Source organism: Plectropomus leopardus, chromosome 3, assembly GCF_026936395.1.
Source record: "Plectropomus leopardus strain MGB_pleo_1.0 chromosome 3, ASM2693639v1, whole genome shotgun sequence".
Classification (NCBI taxonomy): Eukaryota; Metazoa; Chordata; class Actinopteri; order Perciformes; family Serranidae; genus Plectropomus; species Plectropomus leopardus.
In genome coordinates, this window is record NC_142178.1 from 30119228 (window position 1) to 30131378 (window position 12151).

Sequence of the window (12151 nt, forward strand, 5' to 3'; positions counted from 1 at the left end):
CTGCCTTTTAAACGTCTTTGTCAAAGTGTTGTTAGAAAACTGGAACTTCTAACATTGATATAGTACCTTAGAAATATCAATATATGATACCGTTTTCAATATTATGGGGGAAAATTAATATTGAGGGCTTACCAATTAGATTTATTAATCAATGGTAAGTATAACAAGGCTATAACATGACAACGATGACTTTTCTGTTCTTGGTTAGCTGCAGAGAACAGCAGAATGACTGTAGTAAACATTAACAATAAGAGAGCGAGGAATTACCGCTTTAACCGATGTGAGTGTTGAAACTGTTTCAAATAATCATTCAGTATGTACTGATGAATCTATATTTTTGACAACACTTTTATAACAAGAAATGTGCAGGTTAAACCATCAACATTGTAAACTGAGGTGCAGAGTTTGTTTATTAAGATCTCCATTGACTTCTGTGCTAAACAGTATCTACTCTTCCTGGGGTCTCCATTATTTTCATTAAAATTATTTCACTTCTCAAATTACATAAATACAGATCTATAACATTCATAAACACAGTTACAACATCAGTGCAACACACGGCAATTAACACAAACTCAAAAACTGTCTGATACATACAGTAGCTCTACATAATGATTTATCTCATCAATAGATGATAAAATAAAGTACCTGGAAATCGATGAAATCACAAGAAAAACTAGACAGATAGCCGAAAATCCATTTCATACCATACACATTAAACGTTTATATCATATATATTCATCTACACTATTCCTGGTGTAAATAACTATAATCTAAACCTTTTGTGAAATCATATCACATTATTTTTAGAAATGGAAAAACTAACTTGATAACGCACTGTCCTCTGTGTTAAAACAGTTCCACAGGGAGGCAACAGAAATCGACTCTCTGACGACTGTCGAGTTGAGTAATGTCCGAAAAAAATGGCAGTTGATCAAGTACTTCCTGAGTTTAAGTTGTGATGATATTTCTAATAAAACTCACTAAAGAATAACGCAACCACTTGTTATCCATTAGACTTGCTTTTGTTCTGGTGACGTGCAAAGTCAATGAGTGCACAACAAAAACAAGCTAAATGGCTAAAAGGATTTTTTGTGTCTTTGTTGTAGGAGCTCCACTCTGGTAGTCCGTCCCGCAGTAGCTCCTCCCTCTCTTTCCAGAGCACTCCTCCTCCTCAGCAGAGCCCCGCCTCCTTCGGCCAGCCCCTGCTGAACGGCCTGAGTCGCGGTTTGGGCGACGGCTTGGGGACCATCAGTCAGGCTGGCAGCTCGTCTTTGCCCGTGGTGGGCGGGCTCATGTCGTCCCTCGCAGGAAGTCCTCAGCTGAATATGAACGGCGTGCTGGGCAGCCTGAACGGTGTGATTCAGTCTCCTGTGCAGAACGCTCCTCAGCCCACGCTCCCCGCTCTGCGCCCGCAGCCTCCACCTCTCAACCCCCAGGCACTGGCACAGGGCTTTCAGCTTCCCAAGAGTGTGAGCCCGTACGTACCCAGTCTGTCTTTAAATCAGCCTCTTCAGATGAATCGCTGTTTTGTTTAAAGATGTTGACATTATGCCAGGCGGCTGACAGATATTACATCAACCAGGGACGAGCCTTTAATTGTGTGGACTGATCAGACTGCGTGCTGCGTTTTCGGGTGTGTAACGTGACCGTGTGTCGCTGCTTGTGTCTCAGGTCGTCTCTCCTGTCAGAACAACAGAAGCAGCATCAGCAGCAGCAGCAGCAGCTCCAGCAGTTCCTCACCTCACAGAACTTCACTCCGGTAATGACACACTTTCTTTGACCTTTTCTCACTGGTGTTTTCGATGTGTACAGTACTGTGCAAAAATCTTAGGCCACCATAGATGTTTTGTTTTAGAAAAGTTAAAGGAGGACATAATATATACATTTATTGCTTAGTCTCTTTATGAAGATACAAAGAAAAAGTTTTAAAACAGCAAGAAAGTCAAAACAAAATGGCTTTTTTTGACTGAAGTCAATATTTAGTGTGAAACATAACAAACCATAACAAAAGGTAGCTCAAACAATCAATACTGAGCTTTGGTTATGTCTTGAATGCTACCAGGTGTAAATACACCACAAGATTAGTACTGGAAATCTCATATTGCCTAAGCGAGTTCAAAACATGCTGAGTGGAAATGGAGGTCACAGTAAATATTTGCATTATTATTATGAAATATTTGCATTTTTAATACTGTGTACTGGTTGTATTTTTGTAAACAGAATACTGAGAAATAAATATGTATGATCATTTTAAAGTTCAAAGTGGCCTAAGACTTTTGCACAATACTGTACATTTTCTCTTTTTTTGTGATCAAATGTTTTTATTCACATCAAAGAAGAAACAATTGATAATAGTACACAGTGTCAGTGAGATATTATTATTATTATTACCCTCAAAATAGGACAAAACAACAAGTTTTCAGTTCACTTTAGTTTCCCAATTTGGCTTTAATTTTCTCAGCTGCCACATGCTAAGACATTACATTGTCTTATTTTGCCTTGTTGATGTGAGCTGTGGATATTTAGGAATAAATAACATCGAGGAATGTAAGATGCTTAGTGTGTGAGGTGGCTTTTATCTTACTGCAAGTTTTTTTATTTTACCACTGTTAGGCCAGTAGTGTGAAATCTTAATCCTGGACACATTAATGTACATTTTCTCATAGTGTTGAGGGGATGACATTTTTTTGTAGGCCAATTCAGAAGCTAGCGTCACCCTGGAACAAAAAGTCTGGGATTTTTCCATCTGATTTTCTATTACTAATATAGAAAATCAGCGTTTATAGTGCTTACACATTTTCTTCAGCAAGACAATCTTCACAGTTTAACACCACGTTTTTTCACAGCTTAAATGCAGTCACTACAAGTAAAAAGCTAATGTAAGGCTGTAAATTAACACCACCACAGTCGCAAGACGTCAGCATCGCCATTACAATGAGGCATGAAGACATTCTGTAGTCTCATTTAGCCACTTTTTAGCAACCACCAAGCCACAGAATTCACAAGTGGAGTATTTACTGACGTATTTTATGTCCTAGAACAAATCATGAAAGTCTCTTGAACTTGTGTCAATCATAGACGTTATTTCAGGCATCTAACCAAAAACCTGGTGACTGTGAACTGGAAGATAAAAAATGCTAACTCATTTCCCACATTAGGACTCATTCCTGCACAAGAATCTGCAGTAACTTGTGACTAACTTGCCGCTGAGGTTATGAGTCACTTTGTGACCCATTTTCAACTACAGGAAACCAGCCACCATGACTATTTCGATTTGACTTGCAAACTGGTGAAAAACAGGTGGAGTATGGAACCAGTCGGACACCGTGGAGGTCTTGTAGCTGCAGAACTTTCCCTGGGTGAAGGAGGGGTTTTAGGGTTCATTTGTCACGGTGTTCTGATACTTTCAGTGAACTCATCATTTCCATTTTTCCAATGCAAATGTTGAAAGAAGAGAGAAGGGTACAAAAGTCCTGTGGAAAGTCGCATTTGTTTAGCTGCCCTCAGAGCAGAGCTTTGGGCCAGTCATTGGATGTCTCTCATTAACATGTTGAGGAGAAGAAACACTTTGAAAAGCTGTTTTTAGTCCTTCAGATTCACAGTGATTTACAGCAGGTAACATCAAAACTGTCCACACAAATATGCACTTCTGTTACATCATGTAAACAAACCACATAAAAATCAGCTGTGTGTTCAAAATCAGACTGGAGGTAACCCCGTGATTGTCCTACATTTGCACTTCTTAAAAATAACACCTACATTTTATATTATGATATTTACTGAAAATGGCATACAATATAGCCAAAAGCAAGTAGGTTGTTATGAGTGCTGGTCATTTACCAGAAACGTTCAGCTCCCTGGCGGATCTCCCTCCAGCCAGCTTACACTTCATGTTTTTGTAGTTAAATAAAGAATTGTCTTGATAAGTCCTTGTTTCAACTTAAATAATCTCTTCCTTGTTTATTGCGGAGCTTTCAAAGTGAGCGACAGGATTTAAACAAAACAGGTCATCCGACAAAACTTTAGCTGAAAGCATCACTTGCAGACAGCTTTAAATCCAAAATGTTGCCATAATGGTGCAGTTTTACTCTTGAGAGATGCTGTCATGTTTCGTATTACCACCTCAAAAAACGCATGAACTTTCTAGTAAACAAGCACAACGTGTGCCGCTCTTCCCCCTCGACTGAAAAGTGATCTCCTTTATGTTGCCATGTTTGGCTCACAGCCCGTCAAACACCCGTTTATAAACACAATATTATAAAATCAAGCTGTCATATTGCTTGTTACTAATACAATACCAGTTGGATTTAGCACCGTGATGGCACAGGACACAGACTTAGGCTACTTTTTAATGTACCAGAATGTGTCATAATAACCAATGTTGTTTCAGCCGGTTTGCATAAAATGAAACCAATTTAAGCTCGTGCACCAGAAATCGATCTAACTGCGGTATTCATGTGTAAGTTTGCGATGCAAAAATAGGAACTTATTTAAGTGTAGACACTTTCCCAGTTCATGTGTTTCCTGAATGTCCCATAAACTGTCTGTTTCCTCCCCCTCCTCCAGGAGCAGCAGGTGATGGTGTGCCAAATGCTGCTGCAGCAGCAGAGACAGAGCGAGCTGCAGCGCCTCACGCTGACAGGAGCACTCACCTCCACCCCAAACTCGCCCATGATCGCCCAGTCACCCAACCTGCTGTCCTCAGCTACAGCCTCACCGCTGCAGGGCGGCCAGGGAGGCAGCCTCTTCGGCCTGCAGGACAATGCACTTCACAAGCCCGGGGTGAGTCACACTGCAGGGTTTCTCATTATGACTGTATATGTTTTAGAAAATTAAGCAAGGTACCCACAGTCATGGAAAACCAGGAAAAGTTGTGGAATTTCCCAATCTTATTTTCTCGGCTTGGAAAAGTCATGAACGTAGTCTAAAATTTAATTTAAAGTTTTGGAAAAGTCATGAATTTTTTTTGTTTAGTGAATTTAATTGTTACAGTAGTCCTCTGTGGAAAACCTTCCTCATAATGTAACATAACAGCAAATTTATTTTCTGGCGTGTGTCGACCCAACGTTGCTTTCGTGTTGATTTGTGATACTTTCTCGACCGTCATGCATGTGTCTTCATTTTCTCCCCTACATGTGTGGACACTAATGAAATTGTGTTTGAATGAAGTTTTATTTTAATGGAAAACATCAAATGCTCAGCTGGGTTCAGCTGACCTCACTCTCCCCAGAATGACTACCTGGGTGAGATGATGGTACGTAAAGCAGTTTGAGCCTTCACTCTGGCAGAACTTTGAAAATTTAGCTTACTAGAGTCCAGCGACCTATTTTATTTTATTTTATCTTAATTTATTGATTATTTTATTTTAATGTCTTTATCCCCCTTTTTTCATTTTTTTCTCTGTTTTACTCAAACTTACGTCAGTCATTATTCTTATTATTCACTGGTATGTGTTGTTATGTGGTTGTGACATTTGTTATTAATTCTCTCTCCTCGGATGAGAAGGGCAGGGGGGTGGGGTTGGGTTGGTGCGAGTTCATTGTTGAAATGACTTGTAATGACTCTTAAAATAATGATAAAATATGTTCATAAAAAAAGAATTTAATATGTTTAAAATTAGCTCTGAAAAAAAATCGTATGGGTCCTTGAAAAGTCAGGGAAAACGTTTGTAATTTTGTCAATGAAAATGCGTGGGAACCCTGAATTAATAAACACCGCGTGGCTGTGTTTTCAGGCTGCAGGAGAGAAGGGCGGAGACAAGAACGGGTGACGTGTCTTGATTTCACAGGAGCAGCTCAAATGAAGATTCGGGGCGCCGCAGCCCCCTTGAAGAACTGAGGTCAACTTTCATGACTTTTGAACATCTTTCCTTCTCTGTCATCTTTATCTTACACCCTCTTTTATGAATGTATAACAGGATGGACTTTAACGTCAAGGTGAAGTTTTTGGTGTTTTGAAATTCTTTATATCAGAGGTTCTTCTCATAGGTTTTTGTGTAGGCAGCTTTCAGAGAGCATGGATACAGTGGTCTCTTCTTAAATTGCACTAATTTGTTAGCTAGACCAATGGGGCTGCTCATGAAGGCAGAGTTCCTGCTCATCCCTGCAGGCGCTGTACAGGCTTTCGGGTTGAAGCGTGAACTCAAGGTCGGAGCGTCTCTCTCTTCTGACTTCTCAAGCACTGACCGTTCACGATTCCCCCGCCGTGGCTTGAACCAATTTCCATTCAGTCGGTGAGAATCACAGACGTCTGCCACTTCTCGCAACCTCAACTGTCTTCCTTGATATTTTGTCTTCCCTTTGTGTTCACCCCCACCCAGATTTCATCCAGATCTTCTATATGTTACGGCCTCTCACAGGCACTTATGATGTAAAGGATAAATATACTGTCATATCCGATGTGTGATTAGTGGCATTTCAACATTAAGCTAGTTATTACCTCAGATCTTTCCACCTATTTTCCATTGTTGAGATTTTGTGCTGACTCTTTACCGCAATAGCCTTCACTGGATATAAATGCCCACCAAAAATCTTGATGTTAACTCCAAGTTATTAACTCTTAATGTAAACGTTTAAAAAAAAATGGCACGGTACCCATGTGTCGAAAGGGGAGCCACGTCCACCAGAGACGTTGAGCAGCAGACTTTATCCCAGTTTCTAAAGACTTTTATATCCTTCCAGTTGCTATCGAGATTAAGCAGACAAAACCAAACATTTGGAAATTGTAAGTAAGAAATTGTTTTTCCTAAACAAGTGTGCACTTTGCATGTTAGTAACTAACAGAGCAAATTAGCCATCAACACCTTATAAAGGATGCTCGGTACTTATAGGCCACTAGGGACTGACAGGTTTTTTTGATTTTATGTGAGTATTTTGCACTCCTCCTCCTGAAGTGTCAGTTTTTTTATGTTCCTTTCATGCATAGATATTCCTTTCATGTTCACCAACTAGTCGTTCTTTTAGCAATACTGGATAGATAATGCCTTAATGATGCTAGATTTACAGAGAAAACCACAAGCCCAAAGGCTTAACTCTCTTGTCGTCTTTCTTTGATAGTGTTTTTTATCTGGGGTACAAGGAGGGTTAGTAAAGTGAAAGCACTCTTCCTAAACCCATTTATACTTTTGATAGCTGACTGATGATTTCAAGAGTTCAAATGTGTGAATAACCGTATAGTGGTAACTAAAGTGTCAAATCATTTTTCTATTGTAATTTTTGTGTTCAGATGCAATGTTCTTTAGTTGTTTGTGCTTCAGAGAACTGAGAAACAAGGACTTATTGAGTAAAGCCTGCACAGAGGTGTCACAGGAGACGGCCGAGGTAAACTAATATTAAACTATTATTAAAGTGCTGTCGCAACAGTGTGTGATACAGCGTGTTATCAGCCGCTGTCCACACTGAGAAAGGATGAATTGTTAGTGTCGTTAACTGCAGGGCCGTTTGAGTCCAGTCCCTGACTTAAGCAGATGTAGAGATAAGCTCGTCTTTCCTTTCACTCCACTTTATCATACGATGTCTCCGTTTTACTAACAAAGGCTCCTCGCAATGTAAGGGATTATTTTAATCACGTTTTCTCCTGTGTTCTTTAACAATATTGTCATTTTTTTAAAACTATTTTCTCACTTCTGTTTGCAATCTTGAACATGATTTCCCATACATGTGATATCTTGAGTGCTAGTTTATTTTGTTAGCAGCTAATGTAGACGTCAGAAAGGAACTCCAATCAGCTCACGAGTCTGTGATAAATACTGTAGCAATGACAGAAGGAGAATGTTGATTATGTTGATAAAGACATGAGCCAACGCATTGACATGACTCCAAGTGGGAGGTCTGCAATTTACCAAGTATGTCCTTAAGAGTCGCCTCTCAGCCGAGGCAAAGTCCAGACAGACGACCGTGTCCAAGAGATTGACTGAAGAGTGTTGCGAAGGATTTCTGAAGCGGTTTCTTTCTCATGTTGCACTGGGGCGCTTTGGGCCCAATTGTAAATCGTTTTTTAGTACCTTTTTCAATTTTGTTGGAATACGAGTTGTATACTTTAATATGTTTGTGTAAAAACACATTCATTCTTTTAAGCTTTGAAGTTTGGGTAACCAAGATAATCCATGTTCTGAATGTCGTACTGTGTATCTTTTATGTATTACAACATTTAAGCACCTAGCTCTGAATGAGGTTTGATGGAGAGCGAGTTACCTATTGGGATATGAATTGCATGAAATGCAGTGACGTCTCTCAAATGTGTTGCTAAATACCAAGTAATAACTATGCATAATTTTAAATGCATTGTTCCCTGAAGAAGAAAAAAGAAAGAAATTAAATGAAATGAGCACTGAATTTTAAAAAGGACAAGCATGTTGTCATTGTACAGTGTATTTGTTTGAGAGAATTGATCAAAACAAATTTGACAATATTCAGATTAAAAGCCCTGTAAAGTATTTTGATATTTTTGTGTGTAAAATTAAAAGGACGGATTAAGACAACTTTTTTTGTCAATAAATGTATTTTACTGAGTTGTTTTACATTTTCTCTCTGGTCTTGAATGACTTATCTGCTGTTAGTCTGCGTACATGAAGAGGGAGGAAAGAGCGAGTTAACTGGTTTCAGGTCAACGGAAATAAATATAGGTTGCACACTTACTAATATTAGAAGCAAATATTTCATGTTACAGAAGTTTAGGAAGTGGATTCTGTCATATTTCACTCCATTTAGATATATCATTATATTTAAAAAATGCTAGTCTACACTGGATGTTTATTCTGGTATAGTCGCTCAAAAGTAAACATATTTTTGTCTAAAATATTGTGTTTTATATGTATTCAAACAACATTAAAAGCAGAAAGAAAGTTTGAATATATTTACAGTCTTTGTCTGTAACAAAGACTGTATAGGAAAAATGTGCAACACATCCCCACTTACCCCTGCTATTCTTAAGTGAGGCTAAAATATCCAAAATACGGGCGCTGCTTACACGGGTGATGTCATTGAGAGCTGGCGTCTGCACAGTTGCGATATCTGCGGTTGGGGAGCTCACGCCAGAACCCCCGTCTGACCAATCGTGAGCAGCTTCACTGAATGCAAGCGCATGGATTGGCTGTCACAGCTGTCAATTATGGTGGCAAATCCCCCTTTTGTGTAATTTAATAACTAATTAAAACCAAACTTATTATTAAAACAAACACTTTAACAAACATTAGTGAGAACTACCTTCAGTGACAGAAACCATCTTTGGGAAAAATTTATTTGGCATGTACTTTGAGTTTTTAGTTTGGGCTATGTCTCATTCACTAACATGGAGGGGCGGGCTTTATGACCTATACTGCAGACAGACACCAGGGGGCGATCGAGATTGAAAAGTTACACTTTGGGGGAGGTGTCATGTTGTCCATCTTTATATACAGTCTGGTCAGCAAAAGCAAATTGTTGTCAGTATATATATATATATATATATATATATATAAATATATATATATATATATATGAACCTTTGTGACACGCTGACCTCTTTTATGAAATTTAACATAATAGTCTTATTGTTATAATCGAAAACCGCCAATTCTATAAAGGGGTAAAATAAAAATACTTCAAGTAGTATGGGAGTGAAAAATGTTACACCTGTCCCCGGTCTCCCCTATTGAATGACTCACGGAGTGAGGAGGAGGAAGAGGAGGAGGAGGAGCGGTGAGGTAGAAACTATGAAGGAGTGGCGTCAGCACGCGAGCTGTTTACAGTCATCAACCAACCTCCTGGTCCGCGGCAGAGCAGAGGCCATGTTGTAACTTTAACTGAAGTCCGTCCAGGTTTTTTGAGGCAACCTTTTCTAAAATCCCGGGAGTCCTTTGACCTTAAAATGAACACGAGCAGATTTTTAGTGGTCGCTCTGCGCAGAGGATGCGTGCAGAGCTTCAGACGACCCATTTCCTCTTCAGCGGTGAGCCTTCATCACCGTCTACACGCTCAAAGTTTCACTCTGTGTTGTTTATGTTAGTCATTTCCCCTTTACCTTTACACTGATGCATGGCACATTTAGAAAACACCAACACAAGAAAGCTGCATTGTAGGAACTCTGTGACCCTGTGAATAAAAGTATTTTCCATGCAAATGCAAACACATCAGCCAGAACACCGTCCTCCATTCATTTTTAGCACCTCTGAGTTTTGCCAACAGGCCTGCATGTAAAACAAAGTAACCAACAGCTACAGGGCTCAGTCACTTTGGTTATCAGTGATCTGCAAATTCGTCATAAAGTAACAATTTTCTTTCCTTGTTTATGGTTATATGTAGTTAAAATGTATTTTCAATTGTTTTATAGCTGTCTTTTTGTCTGCCCATAGACTGTGTATTCTGAAATATTTTACTGATCTTCCACTTGTTTCTGTGTCATATTCGCTTCATTGTGTGTGCAGGTTCAGTGCTGCCTGCAGTCCACAAAGGCCGTCCCTGCAGCCCGGATGCCCTACAGAGTGAAGGTGTCTGCTGGGAAACGCTACGCCTGGTGTGCTTGTGGACACAGTAAGAAACAGGTGAGTATGAATGGTGTGCTGGGTGACTTTAACTTTAAGAGGCACCTGGGCCTAAAGCAGGATGCTTAGAGTCACGGCTCATTTAATGCTTCAAATGTCCGTTGAGTTTCCTCCTGTGACTGACAGTAAAGAACATGCATACTGGAAACTGAAGGGAAATTGCACTCTTTGTTCGCAGGACTTTTTGCAGCTTATTGTGCCCAAAAGTCTTCTCAGTTTATCCTCAAGTTTCAACTCAACTCCACAGAACACACATGAGAAGCATCTCTCATATCACTCTGCAGAAAGTGCACCACATTAAATAGTTCCTTATTTTAACTTAAAGTAGGAGCAACGTAAGTGTATGAATTTAGCATATATGAAATTAACTTGTCTATTTCTATTTCAGTAAATCAGAGAATAAGATAAGATTATCTACCAAATTAAATAAGACTTAGCAAAAATAAATCTCATCTTACAATATCATCATTAAGATATGCCTTTATATTACAATTACAATTCAAATCTCTCCTCAGTTGCTTTTTCTGATGTAAAGAGTGAAGAGAAATTCAAGAAATCAGTAAAAAGTAGTAGATGTGAAGTAAAATCACATCACATCAACCAAAAAAGTTATCCAAAAGTGTGATAAACTTACCCACTGAAACAATTTTAAGTATGTAAAAGCAGCCTTATGTGTTCACGGTTTATGTCCTCACACCTTTTTCTCTCTCTCCATCAGCCTTTCTGTGACGGAGCTCACAAGTCCAAAGCTCCGAGTATCTCTCCTCTGCGCTTCACCCCGGACACAGACAGGACCGTCATGCTGTGTGCCTGTAAGCAAACCAAAAACGCACCGTACTGCGACGGCTCACACTTTAAGGTCATCTTCTGGGATTTAGTTAAGTCGGTGAAAGGCGTCTTTAAATGATGCATTCAAGATCTCTGCCCTTTGGTGTAGGAGGAGCAAATGAAACAGTCACTCACTGGCATCTTTAAAAATACAGAATCCATGGAGAGGTGATGTTTGCATAATTTTGCAATCTTCATTCATTGTCATACTGATATTTGTGTAGATTGTTAAATATTATCCCGTGTTGTACACAATGCATAACGTATTAAAACATGCTTGAAAACAAATTTGTGTTGCATCAAAGACGTGCAGAGACATTTCCTCACATTTTAAAGCAAGATTAGCTTTTATTTTAATTTTTTACCATTTCTAAATAATAATAAAAAAGGAAAAAGGCCTATCCCCTTTGGATTACTCTTTGTTAACTTTGATGACACTGATTAGGTCCAGATCCAGGTGATTTACTCATCAGTGCTCAATGAGTCAGGTGAATATAATTACAGCCCACTTAAGTTTGTAGCTGCAGTGGCTGATCTGTCAGACAGCAAATGTCACATAGAAAATCTGTGGAGAGATTTCAGACATACTGTGCATGCGAGGAGGCTGAAGAATAATACTGAGCTAGAGGTGTTCTTCCATGACGAATGGGGGGAAATTTAAAAAAGAAATTAAAAAGTGAGAAATTCAAGATACTTAGCGGGATAGTTAGTTTAAAGATAGATATAAGTTTTTAGTTGCCAGGAGAAGAATCACAAAGTACGACATTTCTCTCAAAATATGTTTGTGTATGTATATGCATA

General features: G+C 39.1%; 2 protein-coding genes across 2 annotated transcripts in view; both read left to right on the plus strand.

The window, feature by feature from the left end:
- Nucleotides 1-8512, plus strand: part of LOC121941874 (protein AF-17-like) — a 30425-nt gene extending 21913 nt beyond the window's left edge. Inside the window, exons 17-20 of the mRNA XM_042484799.2 lie at nt 1110-1480; nt 1675-1762; nt 4570-4785; nt 5738-8512. Of these exons, the coding sequence (XP_042340733.2) occupies nt 1110-1480; nt 1675-1762; nt 4570-4785; nt 5738-5773 (711 nt within the window). The 3' untranslated portion in view covers nt 5774-8512. The remainder of the gene's footprint in view (nt 1-1109; nt 1481-1674; nt 1763-4569; nt 4786-5737) is intronic.
- A 1172-nt stretch (nt 8513-9684) lies between these two features.
- Nucleotides 9685-11638, plus strand: LOC121942454 (CDGSH iron-sulfur domain-containing protein 3, mitochondrial-like). The gene is made up of 3 exons (XM_042485669.2): nt 9685-9930; nt 10406-10522; nt 11241-11638. Exons 1-3 carry the CDS (start codon nt 9850-9852, stop codon nt 11427-11429), a joined length of 387 nt encoding a protein of 128 aa, XP_042341603.2. The 5' UTR covers nt 9685-9849; the 3' UTR covers nt 11430-11638.
- Nucleotides 11639-12151: the final 513 nt, after the last annotated feature.